This window comes from Dendropsophus ebraccatus, chromosome 5 (assembly GCF_027789765.1).
Source record: "Dendropsophus ebraccatus isolate aDenEbr1 chromosome 5, aDenEbr1.pat, whole genome shotgun sequence".
In the NCBI taxonomy this organism is placed as follows: Eukaryota; Metazoa; Chordata; class Amphibia; order Anura; family Hylidae; genus Dendropsophus; species Dendropsophus ebraccatus.
In genome coordinates this window covers 133,728,404-133,754,808 of record NC_091458.1, presented here as the reverse complement: position 1 = coordinate 133,754,808, position 26,405 = coordinate 133,728,404, and the positions used below count along the sequence as shown (strand labels likewise).

Here is a 26,405-nt window from a genome sequence, read left to right as displayed (position 1 = left end):
TTTTGCGAACGAGCAACGATAAAAATAGGTCCAGGTCTTATAAAGCGATCAACGATTTCTCGTTCGGTCGTTAATCGTTACTGCATTTCAACCGAACGATTATCGTTTAGATTCGAACGATTTAACGATAATCTGAACGATAATCGTCAGGTGGAATAGGGCCCTAAGAGTTATATTACAATAGCCGATGGCAGCCCGATCAATACTCCAAACTGAGCCTATTACACAGCCCGATAATCACTTAGCAGGGGTTCCACAGACTTCGTTAGTGATGTCCATGCATCCCTTGCCCAAACAGTTTACATCACCTGTACACTTTCCTGGTCTTTTCCTGCTCTATGCTTCCTCCCCAGTCCCGCCCACTGCGGCATCAGACAGGCTGCTCAGACAGGCTGCTCAGCCAATCACTGGCTGGGTCCCTCGGTAGGCTGCAACGTAAATGATCAGTGAGGAAGCAGAGTGCAGGAGAACACCGAGAACATGAACAGGTGATGTAAACTGTTTGTTTAATTGTCAGCCGTCAGCCAGTATTGCACATAGCGATGCGTGGTCGGAGGCGGATGATTTTAGGTCTGGGCCTAAAGAAGCGATTAACCGATGATCGTTTCATCGGCTGATCGTTGTCTCTGTTACACGGAGGGATAATCAGCCGAATCAGCCTGATTTGACCGATTATCCCTCCGTGTAAAAGGACCCTAAGGCCCATGCACTATTGGTGCCATATTAAGCATTAATAAAACTCAAGTCACACTCAAGACTGAAGTCTCCTTTTTTTTTTAGCTTGACTTACCTGCTCCTAGGCTTAAAATTTCAGCAGGAATCTACGAGCGGTGCCAAAGTATATACGTAGTCTGTTTAGCCCTTTCATTATAGAAATTAGAGGCAGTGGCCCAAGATTTTGGCCTCCACCAAAGTAATTTTCTCAATTTGGGTAAGAGATGTATATTAGAGAATACTATTCACAGTGCAATATAATGCTGTCTGTAGACACTGGGATAATTTACTGCAGCAGCCAAATATAGTAAATAAAATCCTATGAAAACAGTTTGATTTTTATTATCTATATTATGATCTATTGGCAAAGTTTTGTTGTGGATTTATATTCAACCTAAAGGAATCTGTCAGCTGTAATTCACTCTCCAAACTGCTGACAAACTTTTTCTATATTGTGGAAGCACAGCTGGGTATATGGGAGGTACCATGTGTCTCCGTAACCCATGGGTCTCCAAACTGCGGCCCTCCAGCTGTGGCAAAATGGGCATAATGGGAGTTGTGGTTTCACAAAAGCTGAAGGGCCACAGTTTGGAGACCCATGGGTTAACCTAACAGCTATGTTAGATAGCTGTTATGTTAACGAGACACATGGTACCTCCCATATATCCAGCTGTGCTTCCAGAATGTAGAAAAAGTTTCTGATAAGCTACAAGCTGGATTGCCTACTCTATCCCCTCCTTGCTTGACTGACACCAGAGTCAGGTTTAGGTATAGGAGGGCAGATGTTACAGCTTGAGGCACTTCAGCGGCCCAGGAAATTCATTATGTAACACATTAAACCCTGTGAAATTCATTTTTTCACACACTATACCCCATACATTTATTATAGTATACACATTGCCCCCTGAAGTTCACCATAGTAGACACCATATCACAGTCCGCACAGCTCTGGAAGTCGGGTCGTGACATCACCATTTTATCCAGGAAGTGAAGCCTTGATGTAGTAGTAAATACAGGGAAAAAGCACTTATAAGCATTTCCGTAATAAGTGTATATTGGTGATTTGTATAACTTTTTTGGGGGGGATACAATACTTTAATAAAAAATGTTGCTGGATTTCTCTTTAAACCCTAGCTATGAGGTTAAGCAAATCTAACCTGATGATATCCCCCTATAGCCCCCGGGATGCTGAGGAGGAAGGTATGTGTCTTACTTTCCTCCTCAGCGTCCTGGGCGCTATAGGGGAATATCAGCAGGTTAGAGTGGTTGAACCTACTGATAGTTCCCCTTTAAGTACTCTAGTATTTAAAGGCCTCACAAAACTCGGAGTGGTAATAATAGGACATACTGTACATACCATGTATACAATGCTGTAATTTCAATAGCAAACTAGGACTGTTTTTTTATGTCTGTTAATAAATCTGTGCATACACGCTATGATTTATTACCATGACAAAAGGCTTTATCATTTATGATTGAATAGATACCATTTATAGAATTATGGATGTCAGCAACTGTGTGACTGGGACACATTATATCTCAGCTCAAGACAACTTTATTGCACCATTTCAGATGGCTTCAGTAGTGTAACATAATGTGACCATGACGTGTTTGACACGGTGTCACAGTAGGAATGGCCAGGAGCAATGGATGTTGTTGTTTTATCACTGCACCAGCATAGTATCCTCTACCAGCTTTACACTGGAGCAAGTAGCTCATTAGTAAGACATAGAATGTCTTTGGAGGAGCCATGATTTCCCATAATGCAATGTGGATACCAAGGGAGTATAAATAATTTCTTCTAATTGTAGTATCCCTTATAAGTGGTATCCTTTGTGTAGTGTAAGGGCATGTTCCCACTGCGTAAGTCAACGGCCGTGATTACTACGGAACTTACGTAGTGCTGCCTTCTAAGGAATTCCGGCCGGAGTGTATACACATAGTATATAGTATGGGATCCCTAGCGGCGCTGCAAGAAACTGGCATGTCAGTTTTCTGCAGCCGCTATTCAGTGAATAGCCGCCGCAGAAAACCTGTCAGTGCACACTATGGAGCTTGCCGCTCCGGCCGCATGCCCCATTGTGTGCAGTGGGGAGTACTGATGCGGGTGCACACTGATACGCCCGCATTAGGACTCAGCGGTGCTAAAGATCATCTGGACGGGATGATCTTATCTGACACCGGCCGTTCCGTGACCAGCCCAGGTCACAGAACGGCCAGTGTCATGCAATGTGTGAACATAGCCTAAAACTGCACTAGAGATATTAAATTGTGTGGCGTACAGATATATAGTCGGAGGATTGGGTCTTCTCTTTGATGGCCTTCTTCCAAATTTTGATAGGTTGCTATCCTAGATCTAGTGTCTGAATCTGCCCCAGCATGTGGAACTCTCTGCTGTAAGCTAGTGTTGATTTCTGCTATAGCTCACACCAGTCTCCTTGCCCACGTTCTCAAACCATGTCAAAAAGTCGGAATTTTTTGACCAAATGAACTTAGAAATACATATGTGAAAAACGCGGATTAAATCAAACCAAAATAGTCAATTAAATTTTTTTTACTAGTTCAACATTTTATGCAGATGCGGATGTGGATGCAGATGCACCAGTTTGCAATTACAGACCAAATTGCAATGATCACGGAGTAAAAATAGCTTTTATGCACACAGGGGGAAACACTGAACGTGTGAATAAGGCCTTAGTGAATCTAAAACTTACATGAATATTTACTTTCCGTATTTCCCGTTCAGTTTTTTTTAATAAAACTTTAATGTTATTTAGCTTTTGCTTTTCTGTAAAGCTTTACTGTCATTTGTAATAACTTTTAACATGTCCTGAGACATGTTAAAAGTTACTGTACTCACTGCATCTCACTCCGGAGTCGGGGGGATCGTTCACTCCACTTCACGACAGGCAGAACATCCAACTTGGCCACTGTATATACCACAATGAAACAAACAAGTCAATTATGATTGAAAGTCACAGCGGTATCTTTGGATGGCAGAAGGTCCCAAGAGTGAGACCATGTGAGATCAGTAACTGTCTATGGACATGACAGTGCCACTTTAAGTTGTAATTATTTACAGTACATATCTGATTTTCATGGTTATTGCACATTCCACATTACTTTGGTTTTGCAGTACTGCATTACATGTTATGTCCGCGCCTGTTCAGAACGGTCCTCTACCCGTAAAGTATGGCTGAAACATCTGCTTTTAGCTATGATTCAGTGTGCAGGTTTCCTACCAGTTTAAACTCTGAATCCAACATTTGCTGTGTGGTGATTGACAGGTTCCACCACACCCGTCTGGTTTCTTCTGATAGCCTAGTGCTGGGATGCCGATGGTTTAAAGTGAACCTGTCACCAAGACACTCCTATCTAATCTCGATCATGCTATAGAGCAGGAAGGGTTGAGCGGATTGATATATACCTTTATAGTAAAAGATTTAGTATAACTTGTAACTTGTTGAGTGAAATCCCTGATCATTCTGTGATAAGGAGTCCAGTGGGCGGTGTCCCTCAATGGATTGGACTCTTTAGCCTAGAAACATCAGAGATTTAAATCAATAAATTATATAATAAATAAATATAAATAAATATAATTTAATCTTTTCCCATAAAGATATATATCAATCCGCTCAGCTCCTTCTGCTCTGTAACATGATGTTGATAGCTTAGGTAGCATTTTCATGGTGAACCGTTCAGATTCCTTTGCCATCCATTACCTTTTCCTGTCAGTCTGTGTTCTGTGTGGTCTGCATGTCAGAGGGCCGGTCCACTCACTCTCTGGACTAGGACTCTGGTAAGTCATAAGAAAACCACTTGTGTTCTTGGACATTGCTTATGATAGTCTCTTGTAGCTTGAGCTGGTGTTTCATATAGGATTAGATTGCTTCTAATTCTGACCTTTTTGCCTGTCTTTCTGACCTCCATTTTTGCCTGCTGTTTTTGTACTGCTCTGCTGTCTCCGGTTTGGAACATGGAGCAAACGATTAACTGCACCAGTACGGCGTATAGGATGACGACAAGACACATACCTTCCTCCTTGGCGTCTCCTGCACAATAGGGAAATATCAGCAGGTTAGATTCATCTAACCTTCTGATTGTTCCCCTTTAAGTAGTCTGCACCATATTCCTAAAAGGTGTACAACTCGGCAGAAGATACAGTACTTGCTTCGCCACAAATTCTAGTACACCCTCGAGGAGTCCACTAAAATATCAATAATTTTCCTTATATATATATATATATATATATATATATCTCCTATTGCCTTAAAGGGGTAGTGCGGCGCTAAAAAATTATTCACAGAATAACACACATTACAAAGTTATACAACTTTGTAATGTATGTTATGTCTGTGAATCGCCCCCTTCCCGTGTCCCACCACCCCCGCCCGTGTACCCGGAAGTGTGTGGTGCATTATACATTACCTGATCCGTGTCGAGGGCCGTCCACCATTTTGTGCCAAACGTCATCTTCGGACGGACGGCCGAATCCTTGCCGCCGTCCCCCTCCGCCACGTCACAACTGTGCTCAGCCGCGTTTGGCTGAGCACAGTTATGCTCAGCCAATCGCGGCTGAGCAGCTGATAACGTGGCTGAAGCATTGAGGCCTCAGGTTTTGCTTGTATATTTCAAATCTTTTAGGCGTCTTTCTTCGGTGTCACACAAGGCTGTTTTCTCAAAGGCAAAGTAAATAATTACAGCTTAGGCTGGAAAGGTTTATGCAGTTTGTTTTGCATTTTACCTTAGTATTATGTGCACTAGGATCTGATAAATAGGAGCAATATTGCGAGGGGAGTACAACGTTGTCTTGACACGTCTAGCCTGCAGACAGACATTAATTCATGTTTGTAATGTAACCAGACACACGCTGATTGTGAGTCTCCTAAAGGTAAACGCAGCTCCGAGAACGCTATAATGACACAAAGAAATAATTGCTTCCAAATTTAAGGAAACTGTTAACTAATCAAGACAAAACACTAAGACATTCGAATGTGCGAAATAATCTTTTTAACTTCTCACTCAGGGTTCAATCTGATCCGGAGGTTTTCTCTCCAGAAAATGACTTCTGTAAAGAAGATTCGAAACCCCAAAGGACCTCTGATCATGCGACTTGGAGGAGCTCGCCTTGTTGAACAGACAGCGTGAGTCTAACAATTGTATAGATCTAATGTTTTACTGTACCATGCCAAGCGTTTTAGTAATAATCCTTCTTCGGGATTTAAAGCGAATGTACCATCAGTAAATTCGCTTTAAGTTTTGCACATGGACAGAATGGCGCCTGCATGGGGAAACCAGTGCCACAGTCCTTTTTTTGAACCGTGGCTCAGTTCCCGCATTAACAGAATGGCGCCAGCATGGGGAAGTCAGTGCCACGGTCCTTTTTTTGAACCGTGGCCCAGTTCCCAGGCACCAGTCCGGGCTGAAGCACTGGTGGGCCGGCCCACCCCCGGAGGGTATAAACCCCCACCCCTCTACAGCGTGGCTCAATAAGAATCAGTGGAGCCGCATCATAGAGGAGTGGGGGTTTGCTCCTTCTGGGAGTGAGCGGGCCCACTTCCATTGCTTCAGCCCGAGCTGGTGGAATAGAATGGAGCTGGCGTGGGGAACTGTGGCCCGGTTCTCTCTTATGGCACTGTTTTGTCCATGTGCAAAACTTAAAGCGAATGTACTGATGGTACATTCGCTTTAAGGCCAGGTTCACACAGCGTGAAACACCGGCCGTTCTGTGACCTTGCTGGGTCACAGAATGGCCGGTGTTAAGTGAGATTATCCCAGCCGATACTGCAGCATCCGTGTGCGCTCGCATCCTAATTCAACATTGCACACAATGGAGCGTGTGGCCGGATCCTCACTCTCCATTGTGTGAACTGACATCTATGTGGGGCCACTATTCAATGAGTAGCGGCCGCACAAAACTGACATGTCAGTTTTTCTTGCGGCTGGTTGGAATTCAGGCCGGAGCATATACTATGTGTAAACGCTCCAGACAGGATTCCATTCATTCAAAAACAACGTATGTTTCAAATAAATCATGGTCGTTGTTGCAAATTGCAACAATGGCCGTGATTTATGCAAAACATACCTTGTGTGAACATGGCCTAATAGTAGTAGCCTATGTGGATTGTAACGCTGTCCATCGCAACACTTCGAGATGATCTTAATCAAATCCTACCTCTATTACCCGATCGTGATATAGCAACTGTTTCAATTGATAGTCCTAAAGTGTACACCTTGAAGGCAGCTATTTGAGCGTCTCCTAAAACCCCTTCCTAATCCTGGAAAGTGAGCCTCGGGTGCAGTATCAGGCCGGGCACCTTTCCAACTCATTACGCAACAGAGAACGGCAAGCTTTTATTATTTTTTAATCTTGGCAGCGTTCCCAGATGGCTTTGGATGGATGAATCAGGGTTTGGAGGAGCCTAGACTTAGAAAAAAGACTGTTTTCCAATGAAAGTTAATATACATATAGGTTTTTGTGAGAGCATCATGACAATTACATAGAACAGTATGGTTTCAGTGAATGTTCCATACGCCCATCATCATCTGTAAAATATACTTTGTTTCTAAATGAATTATTGCGATTAACACTCAAAGACGATATTGTCACCAACTGCAGACAACTTTTTCTAAAATAAATGAAAGACCATGCAGAAATGAATTGAACAATTTTCTTGTAATACCCTTCGCAGAATATTATTTGGCTTATGTCATATAGCTAACCATATATGTCTGGGGTTAATTCAGGACACAGTATGGCGTCACTATACCGAGCCATAAAACTGCATTTAGATTTATGCTTCTGCTTACGTACCTCAAATCCACAATGGCCTGAGGTCCTCTAAAAAAAAAAAAAACTTGTTATTATTATAATCAGGAGTTACTGTCACACACGATCAACCCTTTCATTGCCAGGGGTGGCTGCAATAAATTAGAAAATTCCCCAGAGGCTGGAGGCCTAGTTAGAGCCAAATTCTCTCGACATCATAATGAGATTGCAGGCGTAATTAGCTATTCTCTAAGCTGTAATTAAACCACTATCCTTGGCTATTCCTTCCAATAAAACGCCAGCATTGTGCAAACTGTCTGCACTTTTCTTGTTTTATATCTTACTTGTTTGGTAGAAGCTTTTATTTCTTGACTATTCAGCAGAGATTCGTGACCATCAATATTAACAGGTCAAACATTCAACAAAGTTTGGTCTGCAAATAGAGATGTGTTTATAGTCCGTCTTTACATTTAACTGGGCCCCCTTTTTTGGGGATTACAGACTATGTGGCAAATTCTATTAAATTATTATTTGAAGTTAACTATAAAAGTGGCATGTTTATTTTGGATGATGACCTTATAGGCAGAATTCCCGCCTGCCTTAATGTGACACAGGGTCTCTATGGAATAGCTTGCGCGCCTCCACTTCCGTCACTCTCCACTTAAAGAATTGACATGTCAATTCTTTCAGTGGAGAACGGTGGTAATGGAGGTGTTCGTGCCGTCCCATAGAGACACTGAGGCAAGCAGGATTCCAATATTACTCAGTGTGAACATACCCTTATACATTTCAGAGGTTTTGGGATCATACACCAGCCTTTCTCTACCATCTTCAACTGTCCATCTCTAACATTTGCTGGCGATGTGATGATGCGGAGAGTACACTCCCACAAATATTCTAGACATTCCCTCTTATAGTCTCCTTCTGGGAGGAGGTGCGATACCTCATATTAGAGATAACTGGTTGTTCTTTACCCTTACAACCCCTACCTAATCTCATGAATTTGTTTCTCTCTCCACTGGGTGTAAAAAAAAAATGGTTTCATACATGGCAGTTTTTTGTTTTTTTTTAACTGCCACTGAAGTTTTTGTGCCAAAGCCAGAAGTGAATCCAACAGGAAACAGGAAAGAGAAGTACAAATCCTCCCTTTATATTTTCCATCCCATTTAAATCCACTTCTGTCTTTGGTTCAAAAACTGCCATGGAAGTTTAAAAAAGAGAAAAAAAACAGCCATGTGTGATTCCAGCATTAAATTTATAGCTAGGAAATGGGAAGCAGAGGACGCCCCTCTCCCAAAGGGAGTTTTACTCTAGAATTCAGGAAGTGTTTACCATGGAATATCTTATTACTAAGCTTATCAATAACAGATAGGCTTTTTATTCTGTCTGGCCTCTCTGAAACACCTACTGGATAAGGAAAGAATATGAATAAGTGTGATACCTCTGAACCCCCGTAGGTGACTCTCGCCTCTTTTTATGGAATATATTTCTATTTTGTTGGAACTCTTTGGGGGAGATTTATCAAACATGGTGTAAAGTGAAACTGGCTCAGTTGCCCCTAGCAACCAATCAGATTCCACTTTTCATTTACAAAGAGTTTGTGAAGAATGAAAGGTGGAATCTGATTGGTTGCTAGGGGCAACTGAGCCAGTTTCACTTTACACCATGTTTGATAAATCTCCCCCTTTATGTCTCTCCCCCTACCCTCTAATTTCATGTCTTGTCTTGTATTACTTCCCAGGTTATTCTTAAGTCCTTATTGAAAGATACTCGTTTTTATTGCGTTCGCGTTATCCATGATATGATATGGACCTGTTATTACCTGTTCATTGTTGTCTACAGAATCCAATTGCCTAAGGGCATGTTGATACAGAGTAAAAGCGGCGGATTCTGCGACAGAGCTCTCCACCGCGGAATCCCGCCTGCCTTAATGTCCCACAGTGTCTCTATGGGAGGGGTTGCCTCTGGTCCTGCCGCAGAGAATTCCACCGCTTTTACAGTGTGAACATACCCTTACTGTGAAATTTTTTTTTATTGTATGCTATATTTAAAAAGAAATTGTTTAATAAAAATACAGTTAAACAAAAATAAATAAATCACTAACGTAGTGCCTTATGCTCCTTATCACAGACAAATATTTCCCCATGGGTTACCTCAAGAGTTCACAATAGTGATGACGTTGTTGATAAAGAAGCAGACGACCGATGAAGACTGGTATCTATTTCAAATCAACGACCATCAGGGATACCCACAGGTACCATCAATCTTGTCCATGACCAGCTACAGATATGTCCACATTAATAGGAATTGTCTGTGGGTGTATATGCTTCATTTTAAATGCCAAAGTAAAAAAAACTAAAACCCACACTGACAGAATATATTGGTTTAGGAAAAAATTAAAGGGGACTACAGGCAACATTTTATTGTCTGTATTATGTCTAAAATGCCCATATTGTCTGTATTATGTCTAAAATGCCCATATTATCATAGTTCTTCTGGACCAGACTAGGGTCACTATAGAGCCATATAAGTAAAACAAAAACATGGCCACTTTCTTCCAGAGACAGCACAACTCTCCAGTTTGGGTGCAGGTTTTGCAACTTAAAGCGTAACCGTCATTTCAGGGTCATTTTTTTGAAAACATTAAATATCAACAGTTCAAGCGATTTTAAGAAACTCTGTAATAGGTTTTATGTACTGAAAGAGTTAACTTCTGGACTAAAAAAGCAATCTCCCAGCCCCCACCCTCACTGCAAAAGAAGCAGGATTTCTCTGTCCATTATGTGTCTATGGAGAGGGGAGGGGCTGTTAGGAGTGACTGAGCACGGAGGATTTCTGCAAAGCACAACACCCTACAATCTTCTCTCAGTAAGTTCATAGATAAGCACTGACCTTTCTGACACCTGAATCCTGCGGTTTAGGTGCCCAGAGAGTCTACAAACAGCTGACCTTCATGTCACCTCTTCCTGCTCCCTCATCTCCCTCGTCCCCTCCCCCCTTCATAGGGCCCTATTCCACGGGACGATTATCGTTCAGATTATCGTTAAATCGTTCGAATCTGAACGATAATCGTTCGGTTGAAATGCAGTTAACGATTAACGACCGAACGAGAAATCGTTGATCTTTTAATAAGACCTGGACCTATTTTTATCGTTGCTCGTTCGCAAATCGTTCGCATTGAATAAGACATCGTTCGGTCGTTCTCAATAGATACGAACGCAATAGCGAATAAATAGCGAAGAGAAACGATCGCAATTACGATCATAAGTAACGATTATCGTTCCATGGAAATGAGTGAACGTTTTCAGGTCTTTCGCAATAGCGGTCGTTTGAGATCGTTAATCGTTAACGATTATCCAAACGATAATCGTCCCGTGGAATAGGGCCCTTACAATGGAGAGAGCAGAGCCCGTCTTCACTGGCTTCTCTGTAATGAAGACGGATTTGCCTGATAATGCACAAATAAGAAGTCAGGGGGGGGGGGGAGGCTGGGAGATTGCTTCTTGAGGACAGAAGGAGGCTTTTTTGGCTGATAAAACCTATTACAGAGTTTCTTAAAAACGCTTAGACTACTGATTTCTGCAATAAAAAAAAACATGACAGTTACGCTTTAATTCCATTGAAGTGAATGGAGCTTAATTGCAAACCACACCGTAACTGGAGACAAAAACGGTGCTGTCTTTTAAAGAAAGGGGCCATGTTTTTGTAGCACTGGATAACCCCTTTAAATTTTAATCACACAATGCGTTTTATTTTTGTCAGTGACATTCACTAGGCCTCTTCATGTGAATCTTCTGTAGCTTTCTTTAGGTGTCAATGGCAAGGACAGAAGCCTGGATTTTCGTGCTGCTGGTCGTGATGTGGAATATGTGGGTTGCACATTCACAGGACAAGGAGTGTATTCTTTGTTTGACAACCAATGGCACAAGATTGTATTGAGTGTTCGAGAGAGAGTGGCGTCCATTCATATCGACTGCAGCTTTATATCAAGTAAACCCATCGAGACCAGGAAACCTATAAACAATCAAGGTCACACTTTTATCGGCCTGGACATGGTTAAAGGAGAACCAGTACACGTACGTTTTACTATATAATAATCTTAGCAGTTTCTTTTTAATTTTGAAAATTTTCTTTCCTTCATGCTATTTTCCTATATTTTATGCAGTTCGACATCCAGAAATTCCTTATATACTGCGATCCCCAGATGGCCATGCAAGAAGGATGCTGTGAGATTCTTCCCACAGGTGTAAGTAGGAGTTGTACTATTTTCTATTTTCACTTTAAGTCTATGTTCACGCAACATTTTTTTCCTCTCCCTATCTGAAAAGAAAAAATGATGTTCGATATTTTGAGCTTAAAATGGCATTTATCATTCCGCTGTTTGGTTGCCCAGCAGTGCAATGACGGCTGTTGGTACATTATTCTAGGTTAGGTGGACTAATTGGCCTCTGGGTGTGTCTTTAATAAAAAGCCATTCCACCCCCCACACCCCTGCACGCGTCACCAGTCTTCTGTCTCCACGTCGATTGATAGCCAAAAATCACGCTCTCCAATGCATGACTGTGACTTCCGGCCTTCAATCAACATGGAGACAGAAGAGGGGTCCAAAGAACGGTCTCGTGAACGCGGGATTTGATCGGTGCAGCAGCATCGGAACAAAGCTGCACCGCGGGGCACCGATCATTGCTGGTGATTTACGTGCCAGTGAGCAGCAAGTGGGGGCAAATAAATTTTTTTTACAGAATACTGCTTTAATAGTAAAAACAATGAAAGAACCGTGAAAAAAGAAAAACTGTGTGTGAACAACTAAAAAATAACGTCCTCTGTTTGCAAAAGACGTCCGAAAATAATTGTCATCATTATTTTGGCGTCCACGCAGACAATCTATGTCATTTTATACACTGTGTGCATTGACTTCAATGCATTGTGGCAATGACGAAGGTCTATTTAACCCTTAGACGACCCTGGACGTAAATGTACGTCCTGAAAGTCTATCACCAGACGACCAAGGATGTACATGTACGTCCTGGGTGTGTAGGGAGCTATGAAGCGCGCTCCACAGCGGAGCGCGCTTCATAGCAGGTGGGGGCCAACTGCATTCAGCAGCCTGGCCCTCACCGGTAAGTGTAAGTGACAGGAGCAGTTCCTGTCACTTACCAATCAGGACCGCCACAGTGTGACTGTGGGGGTCCCGATCACTTTCACAGACCGCCGGAAGATTCTTACCTTCCTCCGTACGGTCTGATCAGCGCTCTGCTTATTTAGTCTGCCACAGGCATTCTATGACATAGCAATGATCAGTGTTTGCAATCTAATGATTGCATATAAAAGGGGGATTAAAAATGTGTAAAAAAAAAAAAAGGTAAAAATGTTTTTAAAAATAGCCCAAAGCCCCTCCCCCAATAAAGATCAAAATCACCCCCTATCCCCATTATATAAATAAAACATATAAAAATAAATAAACATATTATATACCGTAGTGTGTGTAATTGTCCGATCTATTAAAATATAACAAGCGTCACTGGGAACGGTGAACAGCGTACACAAAAAGAGGGAAAAAAGTGCCAGGATTGCCAAATTTTTGTCACATTATATATTACAAAAAAATAATAATAAAAAGTGATCAAAACATCTGATCTACACAAATATGCTATTTATAAAAAGTAAAAATCATGGCGCAAAAAATGACATCCCATACAGCCCCATAGGTGAAAAACTTAAACGGTTAAGAGTCACAATAGGCCCATTTTATTATTAATTGCAAAAATAAAAGGATTTCATTAAAAAAAAAAAACAACAACATTAGAGAATCTGTATAAAAACCTGCATATGGTTGTGTTCGGACTGACCTTTAGAATAATAGTATTATGTCACTTTTACTGTATAGTGCATTACGTAGACACAGGAATCCCCCCAAAAGTTACCATATTGCATTCTTTTTTACGATTTCACCATATATTTTCATAAACAATTTTGGGGGTTCCATCATACATGTTATGGTATAATGAAAGACGCCATTACAAAGTACACCTATTCCTGTAGAAAACAAGCACTTACATGGCCTTGTAGATAGAAAACTGAGAGTGCTGGAGCTCTTAGAAGTGGAGGAGGAAAAAACGAAAGCACAAAAATGAAAATTGGCGCGGTCCACTGAGTCATTTTGGGCTTGGTCCTCAAATGGTTAAATAGAAAAGGCGGCTGCCTTTTCTCTTTCTTTTTTGACATTGTGTTAACATACTGTAGGCAAAGAGGAGAATATATAACATATATAGTCACCACTTTTCTCTCTATCTTAATTTTTTTTTTTCAGAATGACTTAAGTAGAAAGCAAACTCTATAACAGTATATTAAAAGCCATTGCAGATAGTCGTTGTGGAACCATGCTTACAAGATTCCACTTAAAATTTAATGATACCATTATCATGTGACTTACTTTATAGCAAAGATGGATGACATCTGCATAGCATGTTGTGTACATTGTAATAGCATTATTACTCAATGACAAACCAAATCCTCCCGAGTCTTTCCCGGTACAGGAACCAAGGTACAACATCATTGTCCAATCTAAATTGACATATTGGCGCAAAGGTCCGCTGCTGATAACAGTATATGGGGCAGTATGAAATGATCACATAAGAGATACAGAAGTAATTGTTTTAAAAGGGAAACTGTTAACCTAGAGCAGACGACCATTTTGAAGTTGAATGAACATATATACGTTGCGAGCTAAAGTCAATCACATTATCCTCTTTGTTTTATATAATATATTACAGTGCAATCCTGAGGCTTCCAAGACAAGGCGCAATGTAGAGGGGGTTGAGAATGTACAGAACACCAACTTGATTGAATTGCCTAGTAAATCCAAGCAACAAAGTTACACCCGATGCTTTTGTCTGGAGGATTCGTTGAGCAAAATGGTAAGAATTAGATTTTAAACACTTAAATATGAAGCCTTCGAATATGTGGAAGGCCATAATTGATATCATTTGTCATGTTCTTTTCCATTAATTATGGAACCATACTGTTGGAGCTCGAGCCGTTTGCCTGGCTCCTGGCTCTACCGGAGTGCGCGGCCGGGCTTGTGGAGACCCGTTGTGGAAACGGCGTCCATGGTAACCACTCAGGCCGGTTGCTAGGCGTCCCTAACAGCCGGCCTGCCTCTATATAGCGCTAAGGTGCTTTCTCTTGATGTAGCCGCGGCCGGGGTTTCACCGTCCCCGGGCGATTGGCATCAGGTGCTTTGCTATTTGTGTTGATTGACTGACAGCTGACACACCAGTCAGCTGTCAGCACCTGGGCTGGACCTGAAGCCTCAGCCCAAATCGCTTCTTAGGCTGGGACTCCAGGCTCCATAGTAGGCTCCTCTGCCTCAGTCCTTGCCTGCGATAGTGCCTAGTTTACTAATGTATCTTAACCTAGCATTATTTCCTGCTCTGATTTTCTGGTTGACTTCTGGCTCTTGACTCTTCGACTACCCTCTTGGATTCCGTATTGTACTGCGCTGCTCGTGTGTTATTGACCCGGACGTCTGACATTGCCTTATTGTGTTTGTTTGTCTTGTTTTGTTCTGTGTTGCACCCAGCTGTCCAGTTGTACGTTGCCGTCCAGTTGTCCGCTGCCATTTAGGGCTTCTGACGCAAGTAGGCAAGTACAGCGGGGCGGGTGCCAGCTTCCTTGTGTCATCCTGTCCCTATCCTAATACATACTCTATGTTGCTCCAAGATACCAAATTTTTCTTAATTAGTTTTTGGACAGTCTTATAAAAGCAGTAAGAACTCATGTGTAAATGTAGAGAAAGTTCAGTGTTAGGCTATGGTCACACAATGGGAGACATTTACTATTGAGTGTAAACTGCAACAGTATTTGTCTGTTTGTTTGTTTTATCCAACCAAATAAATTTGTGAATAAATTTGTGAATAGAATTACCCAGGCGCAAATCCTGGATTTTGCAAAATACTGTTAAATACTGGTTAAAAAAATAGAACTTAGACCAAAAATAGGCAAAAAATCCAGCTATTTGCCTAAAAAATAGACGTAAAGGTCTTGATAACTCCCCCCAAATCTTTTTTAGGTGAAAAAACGTCTTTTGTTTGATAATAACGTTATTTAAAAATTTTAAAAAACAGCCGTTATTATGCATAAAAAGAAGTTGTGGGAACATAGCCACAACTAACTATAAAACATCTACACAAAAATTACTACTAAATCTTTTTTTCTGTTCAGTCTTTACTTCTTGCACTTTCAGGCTATGTTCACACATTGAAATTGAGCGGATGGACGCCTTTTAATGGCAAATAATTGACGGCCATTATTTGCCTTTAAATGGCGGCCAACCACTAAATTTTAACACTGTGTTAACATAGCCTTTCTATGTTTTCAGTCAGCTCCTGGTTTTGGTTGCAAAATACTGACCAAAATACTGAGCAAAAATACTGTGTGGGAACTTTTTAAGTTATATTGCAGTTCTGGAAACAAGAACCTGATTACCAGACAGGCCAGATTAAAATAATTATTTATTCTTACTGTCAGGACAAGACCCATGAGTTGGCTTACGTAAAGCACTTAACGCTGTGTAAAAGCTGTGGGAGATGATGCAGAAGACTTCCAGACAGAAACCTTGATAATTATTTTTGCATATGTCTAACTGTAGCCAACTTGTGTTGGACATACCTGATAAAGCTTACAAGAGGTGTCTAGGATCACATAAATTATATCCTTTTATCGAACCCCAAGCATAAAGAGGGGTTCAGCTGATGGCAGCCCTCTTTTCACCTAATTTGAAGGCTGCTGTAACACCTCTCATATCTACTAACACAATGAATATGCATTGATTTCAGTAAGTGTATCACAATACCTTATTGACCCTAAAGGGAAAGTAGGTCCCGTTTCCCCTACAATAACATCTTATCTGTGGCGGTTTTATAGGGATTTCCTAGGCTACTAAGTATTTAAAGCTAATGCCTCCCAGTGCAGAGAAAAAAATAGGGAGCTATACTTATCTCCCCCCAATCCCTCCTGCTGCTGCTGTTTTCTCAGTGCCTGGTCCTCTTCTTCTTCTTTATGGTTCCTGTGACATTTCATCCAGGCAAAAACTACCCACAAAGCCCAGTGACTGCTCAGTCTGGCCCCAAGGGGTTGTGGGGTCATATAGCAGATTCTCTTAACCCACTGGCGGCCAAATTGTTCTGTCTGGGCCCCAAGGGATTAAGTAAACATGCTATGCGACAGCGCTTAACTGCTTGGGGGCTATACTGAGCAGTCTGGCCCCCAAGGAGTTAAATGTTGGAAGGTGGTTAACTCATTGGCATTCAGTGTCTTCTCCCTTCTGTTACATTTTCTTTAATGAGTCAATCAGCAGCTGAGGCAGGACGCTAATACAGCTGCTGATTGGCTGAGCAGAAACTGCAGGAGTTTCCGCTCAGCCAATCAGTGGCTACAGCACTGTCCCACCTAAGCCACTGATTGGCTCTTTAAAGAAAATGAAATGGATAAAAAAAAACGCTCTGTCGGGATACCTTGTAATTATAATGCCCTCTCCCATTCCCCCCACCCCCCCCCCCCCCCACCCCTCAATCCCTGTTGGGAAAGGTTCCCCCTCCTTTGCTTAGCAGGGTGAACCAGACACCCTCCCTTCTGCCGAGTGGAGGAACCAGACTAAATACTCGAGTCTCCCATTGATTTCAATGGGGTTCATTACTCGAGCATTGATAAATACTTGACTTGGTTACGAGCACTTAAGCATTTTAGTACTCACTCAACGCTAATCAAAACCATATTACCCTTTTCATAATTGCTTATAATAAACTCGAATAGCCCAACACCATATCGCAGCAGTCTGGGGACTGTGCCTATGCATTAGTACACATGGAGGACATAAATTGCAGGTGTAGGAAAATTATACAGCAGATTGACTTGCAGATGGGTTTATGATCAGATGAGTTTTTAGATCTCTGCATATGTACTTTCTAATATTATTAGCAGCTATATTTGTAGCTACTTATGTTTCAGGTTGGTGGATTAAGAATAAATTATACAACAGATTGCTCGGCTGATTTATTTCTGGTCCGACGTTACATAAAAATTAAAATCTTAGAATTTTAAATAGAAACAGAATTTTACTCCAAAATTATTTTTTGGTTGGTACTTTATGTCGTTCGGGGTTTATCTAGCAGTACTTTATTATTGTTTGCAGGTTGTATCATTAATAATTAATTGTGATAGAAAGTATCGATTCATCCAAAGCTGCTTTAATACTTAAGAATCCCAAATGGAAGCCAGCGATGGCTCTGGTGCGCACAGCATGTCTAATGCTTTGCAGATTTCCCAAATGTCAGTTTTTTATGGCCTGTTTTTTTGCCTTTGAAAATCCCCTTTTCATCTCTTTAAATACTTTTTCTGTTCCCTTGATCTTTTAAACACATCCTATAATCTTGTTTTATTAAAAAAAAAAAAAAAAGAAACTGTCAAGACTTCCGCTCACACACTTCTCACTCTTTGAGGCTTTAAAATGGCGTACATCAAGGATGGCACTTGTGATAACTTAAATCAGTACAAGTGTTACCACTCCACATGCAGATCTTCATTTCTAATACTTTGACTTTTCACAATGACGTTATTCTCACAATATCAATATCCTCATAGTATAGGATGAGCATCCCGGTAATAAAAGAAAAAAAATCATTTTGGAGCATAGTTTAGTTAGAACGTTAGATTCCTTCTCTTTGTTATGAACATGGGACAATGCCAGAAGACAGACAATGCCGGAGAACAGAACCTACAGTGCTAGTTCCAGGATCTTGTGGGCCCTCGGGTGACAGAGCCTCAGTGGGCCCCTCATCCATCCACTATGCACCCATCATCCACTGATTATGCACAATCACTTGAGACACCACTAACATACACAAACACACATTATTGACACAGACACTGCCTGACACTGACAGGTAAAGACACGGACTGACTGACTGACACTGACTGAAACACTAAGCCCAGTCTTCTCCCTTTTCCTCTCTGTCAGGCTGCTCTCCACACTGTAAGTTGAGGACCTTAAGGTCATGTGATCAGGTCCTTCACCCTTTTCTCTCTGTGCAGGTCCGGCACCGTCTCCTGTGTCTTCTGATGTTCAGCGCTCACTCTGCACTACAGTGAGCAGGTGAACATAAGAACACTGGGCCTCTCCTCCTCTATGGGCCCCTAGAGGCACTGTGGGCCCCAGCTGACGATGGCCTTGGTACTAGTGGACTTCTCACAATGCTTTACTAACATTTTACATACATTCATTGTTTTCTACAGATAGCAGAGATATTAAGGAGCCATATGCGAAGTAGCTCCCCACTTGCTAGACCCCTTCTTTGAGCTCAGCATGCCCTGAATGGCTACAAGTTATGTGATCATAGACAACTCTTGTAACTAGTTCTGACCAGTAACCATCTGATACGTATTGATATACCCTTAGGAAACTGGATTAATAGCTACTGAAAATAGTAGTTTTTGGCCTTGTGAATTTTTTTAATTGCATTTACAATTTTGCCAGCTAGTGTAGCTGGATATAACAGAGGGAACGTGTACTATAAAGTCCAAGATTATTGTCACTACATCATTCCTTCACTAATTACTAATTACAACCACATGTTATTGGGATCTTTTACTATAGGGACATACTGCAATATTGATCATATGGAAATATAAGCCATAATGAGTCATGCTATTGATTTGATCATGTATGAACAACCTTGTTATACTGACATGTTGGTGATCTGCCGTATAGTCGGTATACCTGATGAGATGTACAACCTGGTTATATATCTGGTTAATCATAAGGTAGAAAGTTAAGGTGTAGCACCTTACATAACATCATAACATACATAACTAACAGTTCAAGAAGAAAAGAAAATAGAGGGGGAACTCACCGTCCGATGGAACCTTTGTTTATTTCATATAACACACAAGCTAAAACAGCATGCGAGAGCAGGTGAGGCGACGCCACACGCAGTAAACAGTTACAGCAGTTTCTCGCTAATGTGTGTGCTTCTTCAGAACATACATAACATCCCTAAATCCTGCACATACTAACATGACTTACAGATGTCAGGTGACACATGTAAAAAAGCGATGCTTTAGAATGGCGCACTTCTGTACTAGATGGAGTGAAGACGTCCACATATCCAGTTGGGGATTAAAGGAGTTTACTTTGGATGCAGAGGAATCATCCCCTGGATGCAATGTCTGGATAGGCCATAGAATATATGGATGTTTGTTTAGTTGCTAGGTGCACCTATAAACAATTGGATTTGAAAAGAGGAGAAATTTCAGTCTTTCCTTTATGACCTGTTCTCTGTTTATAGTCTGTTCCTAGCTTTGGCTTCAATAATCTGTCAGTGTAAATCTGTCTATGTAAAAGGACCCTATGACTAGAATGGGTGCAACAATCAGATCATTCAGCAGTAGGAAAACATTGCATGATCGTATGAATCTAGATTTCTGTTGGACCATGCTGATTTGGGCATTATTCTTTTTGAATTGGATAACATTATTAACAATATTATATGAAATATGAATGGTGACGAAAAAGAAAATGGCACTCACCAATTGCTGAAGAAATCTTCAGTTTATTATAGACATTGGGAAGCAGACGGAGAAGGGGGAAGACAGTAAGCGGGCATGTCCCCGGAGGCAACCATTTTGCGCACAGTTCGCTTTGTCGTTTACCATCTTCCCCCTTCCCTGCCTGCTTCCCAATGTCTACGATAAACTGAAGATTTCTTCAGCAATTGGTGAGTGCCAGACTCTTCTTCGTCGCCATTAATATTTCAGATAACATTGCTAATAATTAGGGATGAGCGGACCTCGAGCATGCTTGAGTCGATCCAAACCCGAACTGTCGGCATTTGATTAGCGGTGGCTGCTGAAGTTTGATAAAGCCCTAAGGCTATGTGGAAAATATGGATATAGTCATTGGCTGTATCCATGTTTTCCAGACAACCTTAGACCTTTATCCAACTTCAGCAGCCCCACCTAATCAAATGCCGATCGTTCTGGTTCGGATGGACTCGAACCCGAACCCGGTTCGCTCATCTCTACTAATAATGTAATCCAATTCAAAAAGAATAATGTTTAGATCAGCATGGTCCAACAGAAATCTGGATTCATTCATTGTGCTCAGGAACATTGACGTGTGTGTTAAGGCATATTGGTTCTAGCAGCAGAGCTGTATTCAGCTTTGTATGACTGTGCATCTGTTCATAAGCACCAAAGGTTTATAGGCCCATCCAGCAACTACATCAGCGCCTAAACAAACATTCTATGGCCTATCCAGAAATTGCAACCAGGGCAGTGGCGTAGCTACCATAGAGGCAGGGTAGGCAGTTGCTATGGGGCCCATGCAGGAGGGGGGCCCAGGGATGCACAGGGAAGATAAGAGTCTGCTGTGTCCTTCTACTTAACTTCTTATGTACTCTAGTGTGTAAGTGACCCAGTATTCACTTACATGCTGCAACAAAAAAGGGTTAATATGCTGAGGACAAAGAAATCTTTGTTTCAGGTCAGGGGTTATCAGTGCACCAGCAGTGAAGCAGAGACCTCTTTGTCATCTTTTTTTAACCCTTTTTTGTGTTGCAGCATGTAAGTGAACTTTAAGTCACTTACACACTGCAGTACATAAGGGGTTAAGCAGAAGTTAGTCTGCTCCTGCATCTATGTATTTAACCATAAGGACTCCTAATGGGCCCTTATAGTTAAATACAGTTGACTAACAGAGCAAGCAGCCATTGTCTCTCTGCTCTGCCGGACACTTTTGTACCTGCTTCTGCCTCTGGCCACAAGAGATTTTAGTTTTTGGCCACATCACCGAGTATATATATAATATATATATGCAGTAGTTTGTATTGTGCATAAGGGAGGGGGGCCCCATGAATCCTAGCTACGCCCCTGATCCAGGGGATGATTCCTCTGCGTCCAAAATAAACTTCTTTAATTCCCAGCTGGATATCTGGACATCTTCACTCCATCTAGTACAGGTGTGCGCCATTCTAAAGCATTGTTTTTCTATGTGTGTCGCCTGACATCTGTACGTTATGTGCAGGATTTAGGGATGTTATGTCTTTATACTACAGCGCGATTTAATTTGATTGTAGGCGTCAAACCACACAACCTGCATACAAGGCTATACGCACGGAACTAGTTCTCACGTGTATATCTGGACGCATGCCATTGATCACTCCTTATCTTCCAGCACTCTGCCAAGCTTCCCCCTGTCATCCCGCCAAGCTGCCTTTGATCATTTACACATACCCTTCCATGCCTTTGAATTTTAGGTAGGTGTATCCTCCGCCAGCCACGTGTGAGGGAAATACCACACTGCTGGATATGAAAGCACCTACAAAGTTTAGATTTGAAGAGGTTTATGTGCAGGTGCGGCATTATGGGAAATGCTGTCATATAAGAATGTTATGAAGTTTCCATTATCATCTAGTCACATATTTGACATTTCCTTCTGTCATGTATTAGGAGCAATGGTGTAACCGGCATGGTGTGTACAGCACTCACAGATTATGAAGCTGCCCCTATGAGGAGTATCTTGGATTAGCGGCAACAAGAAATAGACAGCAACTCGGCCATTAGTTTTACTAATTGTACACAATAAGGCCACGTCTTTTTTTGGCCGTTTGGCAGCTGTTTTGTTGGACGTCTGTCATTTCACTCCAAAATAGCAGTGGAAGCAGCTGTCAAATGGTCAAAAAAAGGCGTTGTGTGGTTGTGGCCAAAGGTTATGTCCACAAAATGACGGACGTTTTTATTAGACGGCCATCGTTTAATGGCAAATTACAGCCATTATTATACAAATAACGGCCGTTGTTAAATAATAACAGCCATTATTTGCCGTTAAATAACATTTGTCCGATTGTTTATAGAAAATTGCCACATTCCAAAAGCCAGAACTTATATATATATATATATATATATATATATATATATATATACAGAGATATACTGGACTTGCCAGCACTGTTATGCCAGAAGTACATGGTCATATCATGATTTCTGACATGTAGTTGTAGGTTTTAAGAAATAAATCTGCAGCCCGACTGAAAAAAGATGGTCTTCAGGCAAACACATGTTGTAAAAGGCTAAACTGTGTCTGGTCCTAAGGCTTAAAGGGAATCTGTCAGCACCTGGGCCCTAAATAAGGGGCTGACAGTGTTCTATAGCTGGCAGTCCCCTAGTGAGCATGGTACTTTTTGGTAATTTGTCTGTGCAGTGGATAATGCACAATCATACTGTAATGATGTGTCAAAGAGGAGTTGTTTGTACCGCACTCTGGCACACGTCACCACTCCTTCCCCCTGCCTCCTCTTCATGAATAATCAATGCTGCCCGGCCTCCTGCTCGCTCAGCTGTCAGCCAGTGTCTCTGATTGCAGATCAGTCCTCTGTAGGCAGTTTATGTCTCAAAGAGACACTCAGATATATTTGAATCTCTGACCCCAAATGTGTTGGAGCTGTTGTCCAGGAGTAACTCACCTGTCTAGAGACCACTATAAGTTTGCTTCAAATCCCCTGATGGAAATGAAATATAGGTCTTTATTTTTATTTTTCTCATTATTGTTCTTAAGACTATATTCACACACAGTATTTTTGCTCAGTATTTTGGTCAGTATTTTGCAACCAAATTCAGGAGTGAATTGAAAACACAGAAAGGCTTTGTTGACACACTGTTGAAATTAAGTGAACGGCCATTATTTAAAAACAACATCCACTCAATTTCTATTCCCAAGTTTTTCTTTTTTCTGGAGCACCAAGGTTTGGCACATGTCAGGTACATGAAATTTACTTATATTAAACACTGTTTGAGCAACACTTTTTCATTCTGTTTATGTATAAAGGGTCTTTCTCTCCAAAAAGGAGGCATATATGTTTTCCTGAGGGATTTAGTAATACAAATTTCTCATTTCTGGTAGCATTTTTGATAAAAGTGATACAAAAAAGGAGGTTTAAATGACTTGCATTTTGCAAATATGGATTACTAACCGGTATGCACCAAAATACACCGTCCACCACCGTCCACTTGTCATGGCCGCGGCGGCGTCCCGTGCTCCGGGTCGCCGCCGCGACCGCCCTCTATCCCACGCAGCTGCCGGGGTCCCTGTGCAGGGACCCGGCGCTGCGGTCTGTTCGGCCCCGGGGGGCGCCTCACCTCGTCCCGCTCCGGTCTCCGTCTGTGCCGGCCGGCGCGCGCGTCCCCGCCTCCTAGGGCGCGCGCGCGCCGGCTGTCTCAGATTTAAAGGGCCAGTCCGTCCCTAATTGGTAGTTGCACCCAATCACTCCCTATAAATCCCAGCATGCCCTGTCCCTCGTGTTGGAGCCTCTATATGCTTCCCATAGCGTTTGGCCCAGCTCCCTGTTGTTCCTGACCTTAGTCCTTGTCCCTTGTTCCTGTCTTCAGTCCTTGTCCCTAGTCCTTGTCCGCTGCCTTCCCATTGTTCCTGAGTCCTGTCCGCCACCTGCTAGCACGTCTACTATCCTCTGCCTGCACTATCTCCTGCCTACTGCTCCTGCCACGCCTCGCCTGCCGTCACTAGCAACCAAGCCAGGGGTAGCGACCTGGGGGTCGCCTGCCGCAGCAAGTCCATCCTGCCTTGCGGCGGGCTCTGGTGAAAACCAGCGGCCCCTTAGACTCCGCTCCCTGGTGAGGTTAGTGCCATCGCTGGTGACGGTCCAGTGGATCCACTACTCCAGGCGTTACACCACTATGCAGTCGGCATGTCAGGCCGTGAGCAAACAATAGTAAATCACCCACTGGACCTGAATTGGTTAATGTGTCTTATCAGAACTCTTCTCTTGTTAAAGGGAACAATTCTAATAATGACACAATATTACAGAAGTCCGATGAACTCATCCCTTAATGTACTTATGTAGTTTCACCAAAGATGAACTTACAGATGAAGTTTTAATTGGCAGTTGAGAGCGCAATAAGCGTAATACACTCATCTACACTGATTACTTTGCTTTTTTATTCTCTTTTTATGCTTTGTTGTCACAGTTCATTGAAAACTAAACTAAATTTGGTATTTGCTGGCCAGGGAGGCTCATTGCTTAAAAAAAGAACACGTACTCTCACTCATTAGAGCAAATATACTTTCCCATCCATATCATTTTTTTGTATAGCCTTGAATGAGGCTGATGGCTTTGCTTACATCATTTTGCCCTCATAGCCACTTTAGCCATAGGGCAAACTTCTGCACCGTCCCCCCTGGCAGCTAGGCCCTCTGGCAATGGCGATACTACCATGTCCTTGGGATCAGAGATGAGCGAACAGTAGGATCAAAGGGAAGTGCTTTATTTCTATTGGAATTCCCATCATCAGGCTGCGAAGCTTTGAAGTCTGCTTCACTCCCTGAGGCTCCTCCCCAGGTAATGGAAAAAGACGGATCTGGTCCTGGGAAACTGGGAGAAGCAGCAGTGGCAGGGAGTGGATCAGACTCCAAAGTCCTGCAGTCTGATGAGCAGAATTCTGATAGGAACTAAGCGCTCCTCTTCTTTCTTAGGTGCTAACACACACGAGCGATGCGATCAGCAGCAGATCTGCAACAGATTTGATGTTGCAGATTTGATGCTGTGTTCAGTTATTCACTTCAAATCTGCTGCGTATCTGCTGCGTATCCACTGCGTATCTGCAGCAGAAAATTCACTGCGATACTTATGTGTGTGAAGCTACCGTTACTGTAGATTCGCTCACCTCTTCTTGGGATGCAACTACAGTTGAGAAATCTTGCAAGACGGAGAGCTCTATCTAAGCCAAACTCTTCCATAGGGTATGTTCACACAGAGCAAAACAGGCGGAAATTCCTTGGCGGAGCCCCCCGCTGCCACGGAATCCAACCTGCCTCAGTGTTTTTATGGGATGGCTCGGCGCCTCCGCTGCTCTCCGCTCAAAGAATTGACATGTCAATTCGACGGAAGCAGAGGCACTCAAGCCATCCCATAAAGACAGTATGAGACACTGAGGCAGGCGGGATTCCCGCCGCAGAATTCCAACTGTTTTACTCTGCGTGAACCGGCCCATATTTTCTATACTTCCATAAGCTATGTTCCCCCTTCGGGAAAATATTGGGTAATAGCATCCGTCTTGTTAAATAGACAGCCTCTAATAACGATCATGATCATTATTAGTGTTCGTCTACGTTACGAGATGGCTGCCTTCACGGATATTTTCCCGGAGCGGGCCCATAGCTATAAAGAAAAGCCACGTATGTGGAACATAGTGTGTGGGATTTGATATATCATGAAGAGACACAATGTAAAAATGAGAATGGAAGCAAAATAAAATTGGAAGGGAGGGTTGATAGAGCCATGATATAAAAGTGAGGAGGGATTTATGTGGCTTCCAAAAAGGTTTTTTGCTAACCTCAAAATCCATTAGTGGTGAGAGGGTTGGATGGGAATCCACCACTCATTGATCCAACTATGTGCTGACAAAGCAGGATTCATTTATCGTGAGTGTTTCACAATACAGAATATTAAACTGGCCGGAGAAAAGGAAAATGAGCTGGATAGGATGATAGGATAATTCCTGGCAAGCCCGTGCCACCAGAAATAAAACACAATTAAACAATACTGGCGTTAATATAGAGAATTACGAGAGATATTAGTAAAGATACCGAAACAGAATTCCTTTAATCACCATCATTCATATTGATTTCTACTAGACTTATTCTTAGTGTAGGGACAGTTCAGTCTTGGTTTGAGTTTATTTGTGTGCGGACTAAAGCAATATGACTACAGAATGTACGCGTTTGTCTTTCCTACCCTGATGTCAATGAGAGTGGAAACCACAGAGCTCTGCAGAGTAATCTGTGCATGACGCCCGCCAATAGAAGATTGCATGGGCTGTATTTATGCAATGACAAGCATTACCCAATCATTTA

The 26,405-nt window shown here is 42.2% G+C and overlaps 1 protein-coding gene across 5 annotated transcripts in view; it reads left to right on the top strand.

Annotated features, from left to right (window-relative positions):
• The window catches only part of COL16A1 (collagen type XVI alpha 1 chain), a 150,924-nt gene that overhangs the window by 25,162 nt on the left and 99,357 nt on the right, over positions 1 to 26,405 (top strand). For all 5 annotated transcript variants that reach the window (XM_069971325.1, XM_069971322.1, XM_069971323.1 and 2 more), the window contains exons 4-8: positions 5,741 to 5,858; positions 9,614 to 9,737; positions 11,284 to 11,559; positions 11,649 to 11,729; positions 14,257 to 14,400. In XM_069971325.1, the coding sequence (XP_069827426.1) occupies positions 5,741 to 5,858; positions 9,614 to 9,737; positions 11,284 to 11,559; positions 11,649 to 11,729; positions 14,257 to 14,400 (743 nt within the window). The remainder of the gene's footprint in view (positions 1 to 5,740; positions 5,859 to 9,613; positions 9,738 to 11,283; positions 11,560 to 11,648; positions 11,730 to 14,256; positions 14,401 to 26,405) is intronic.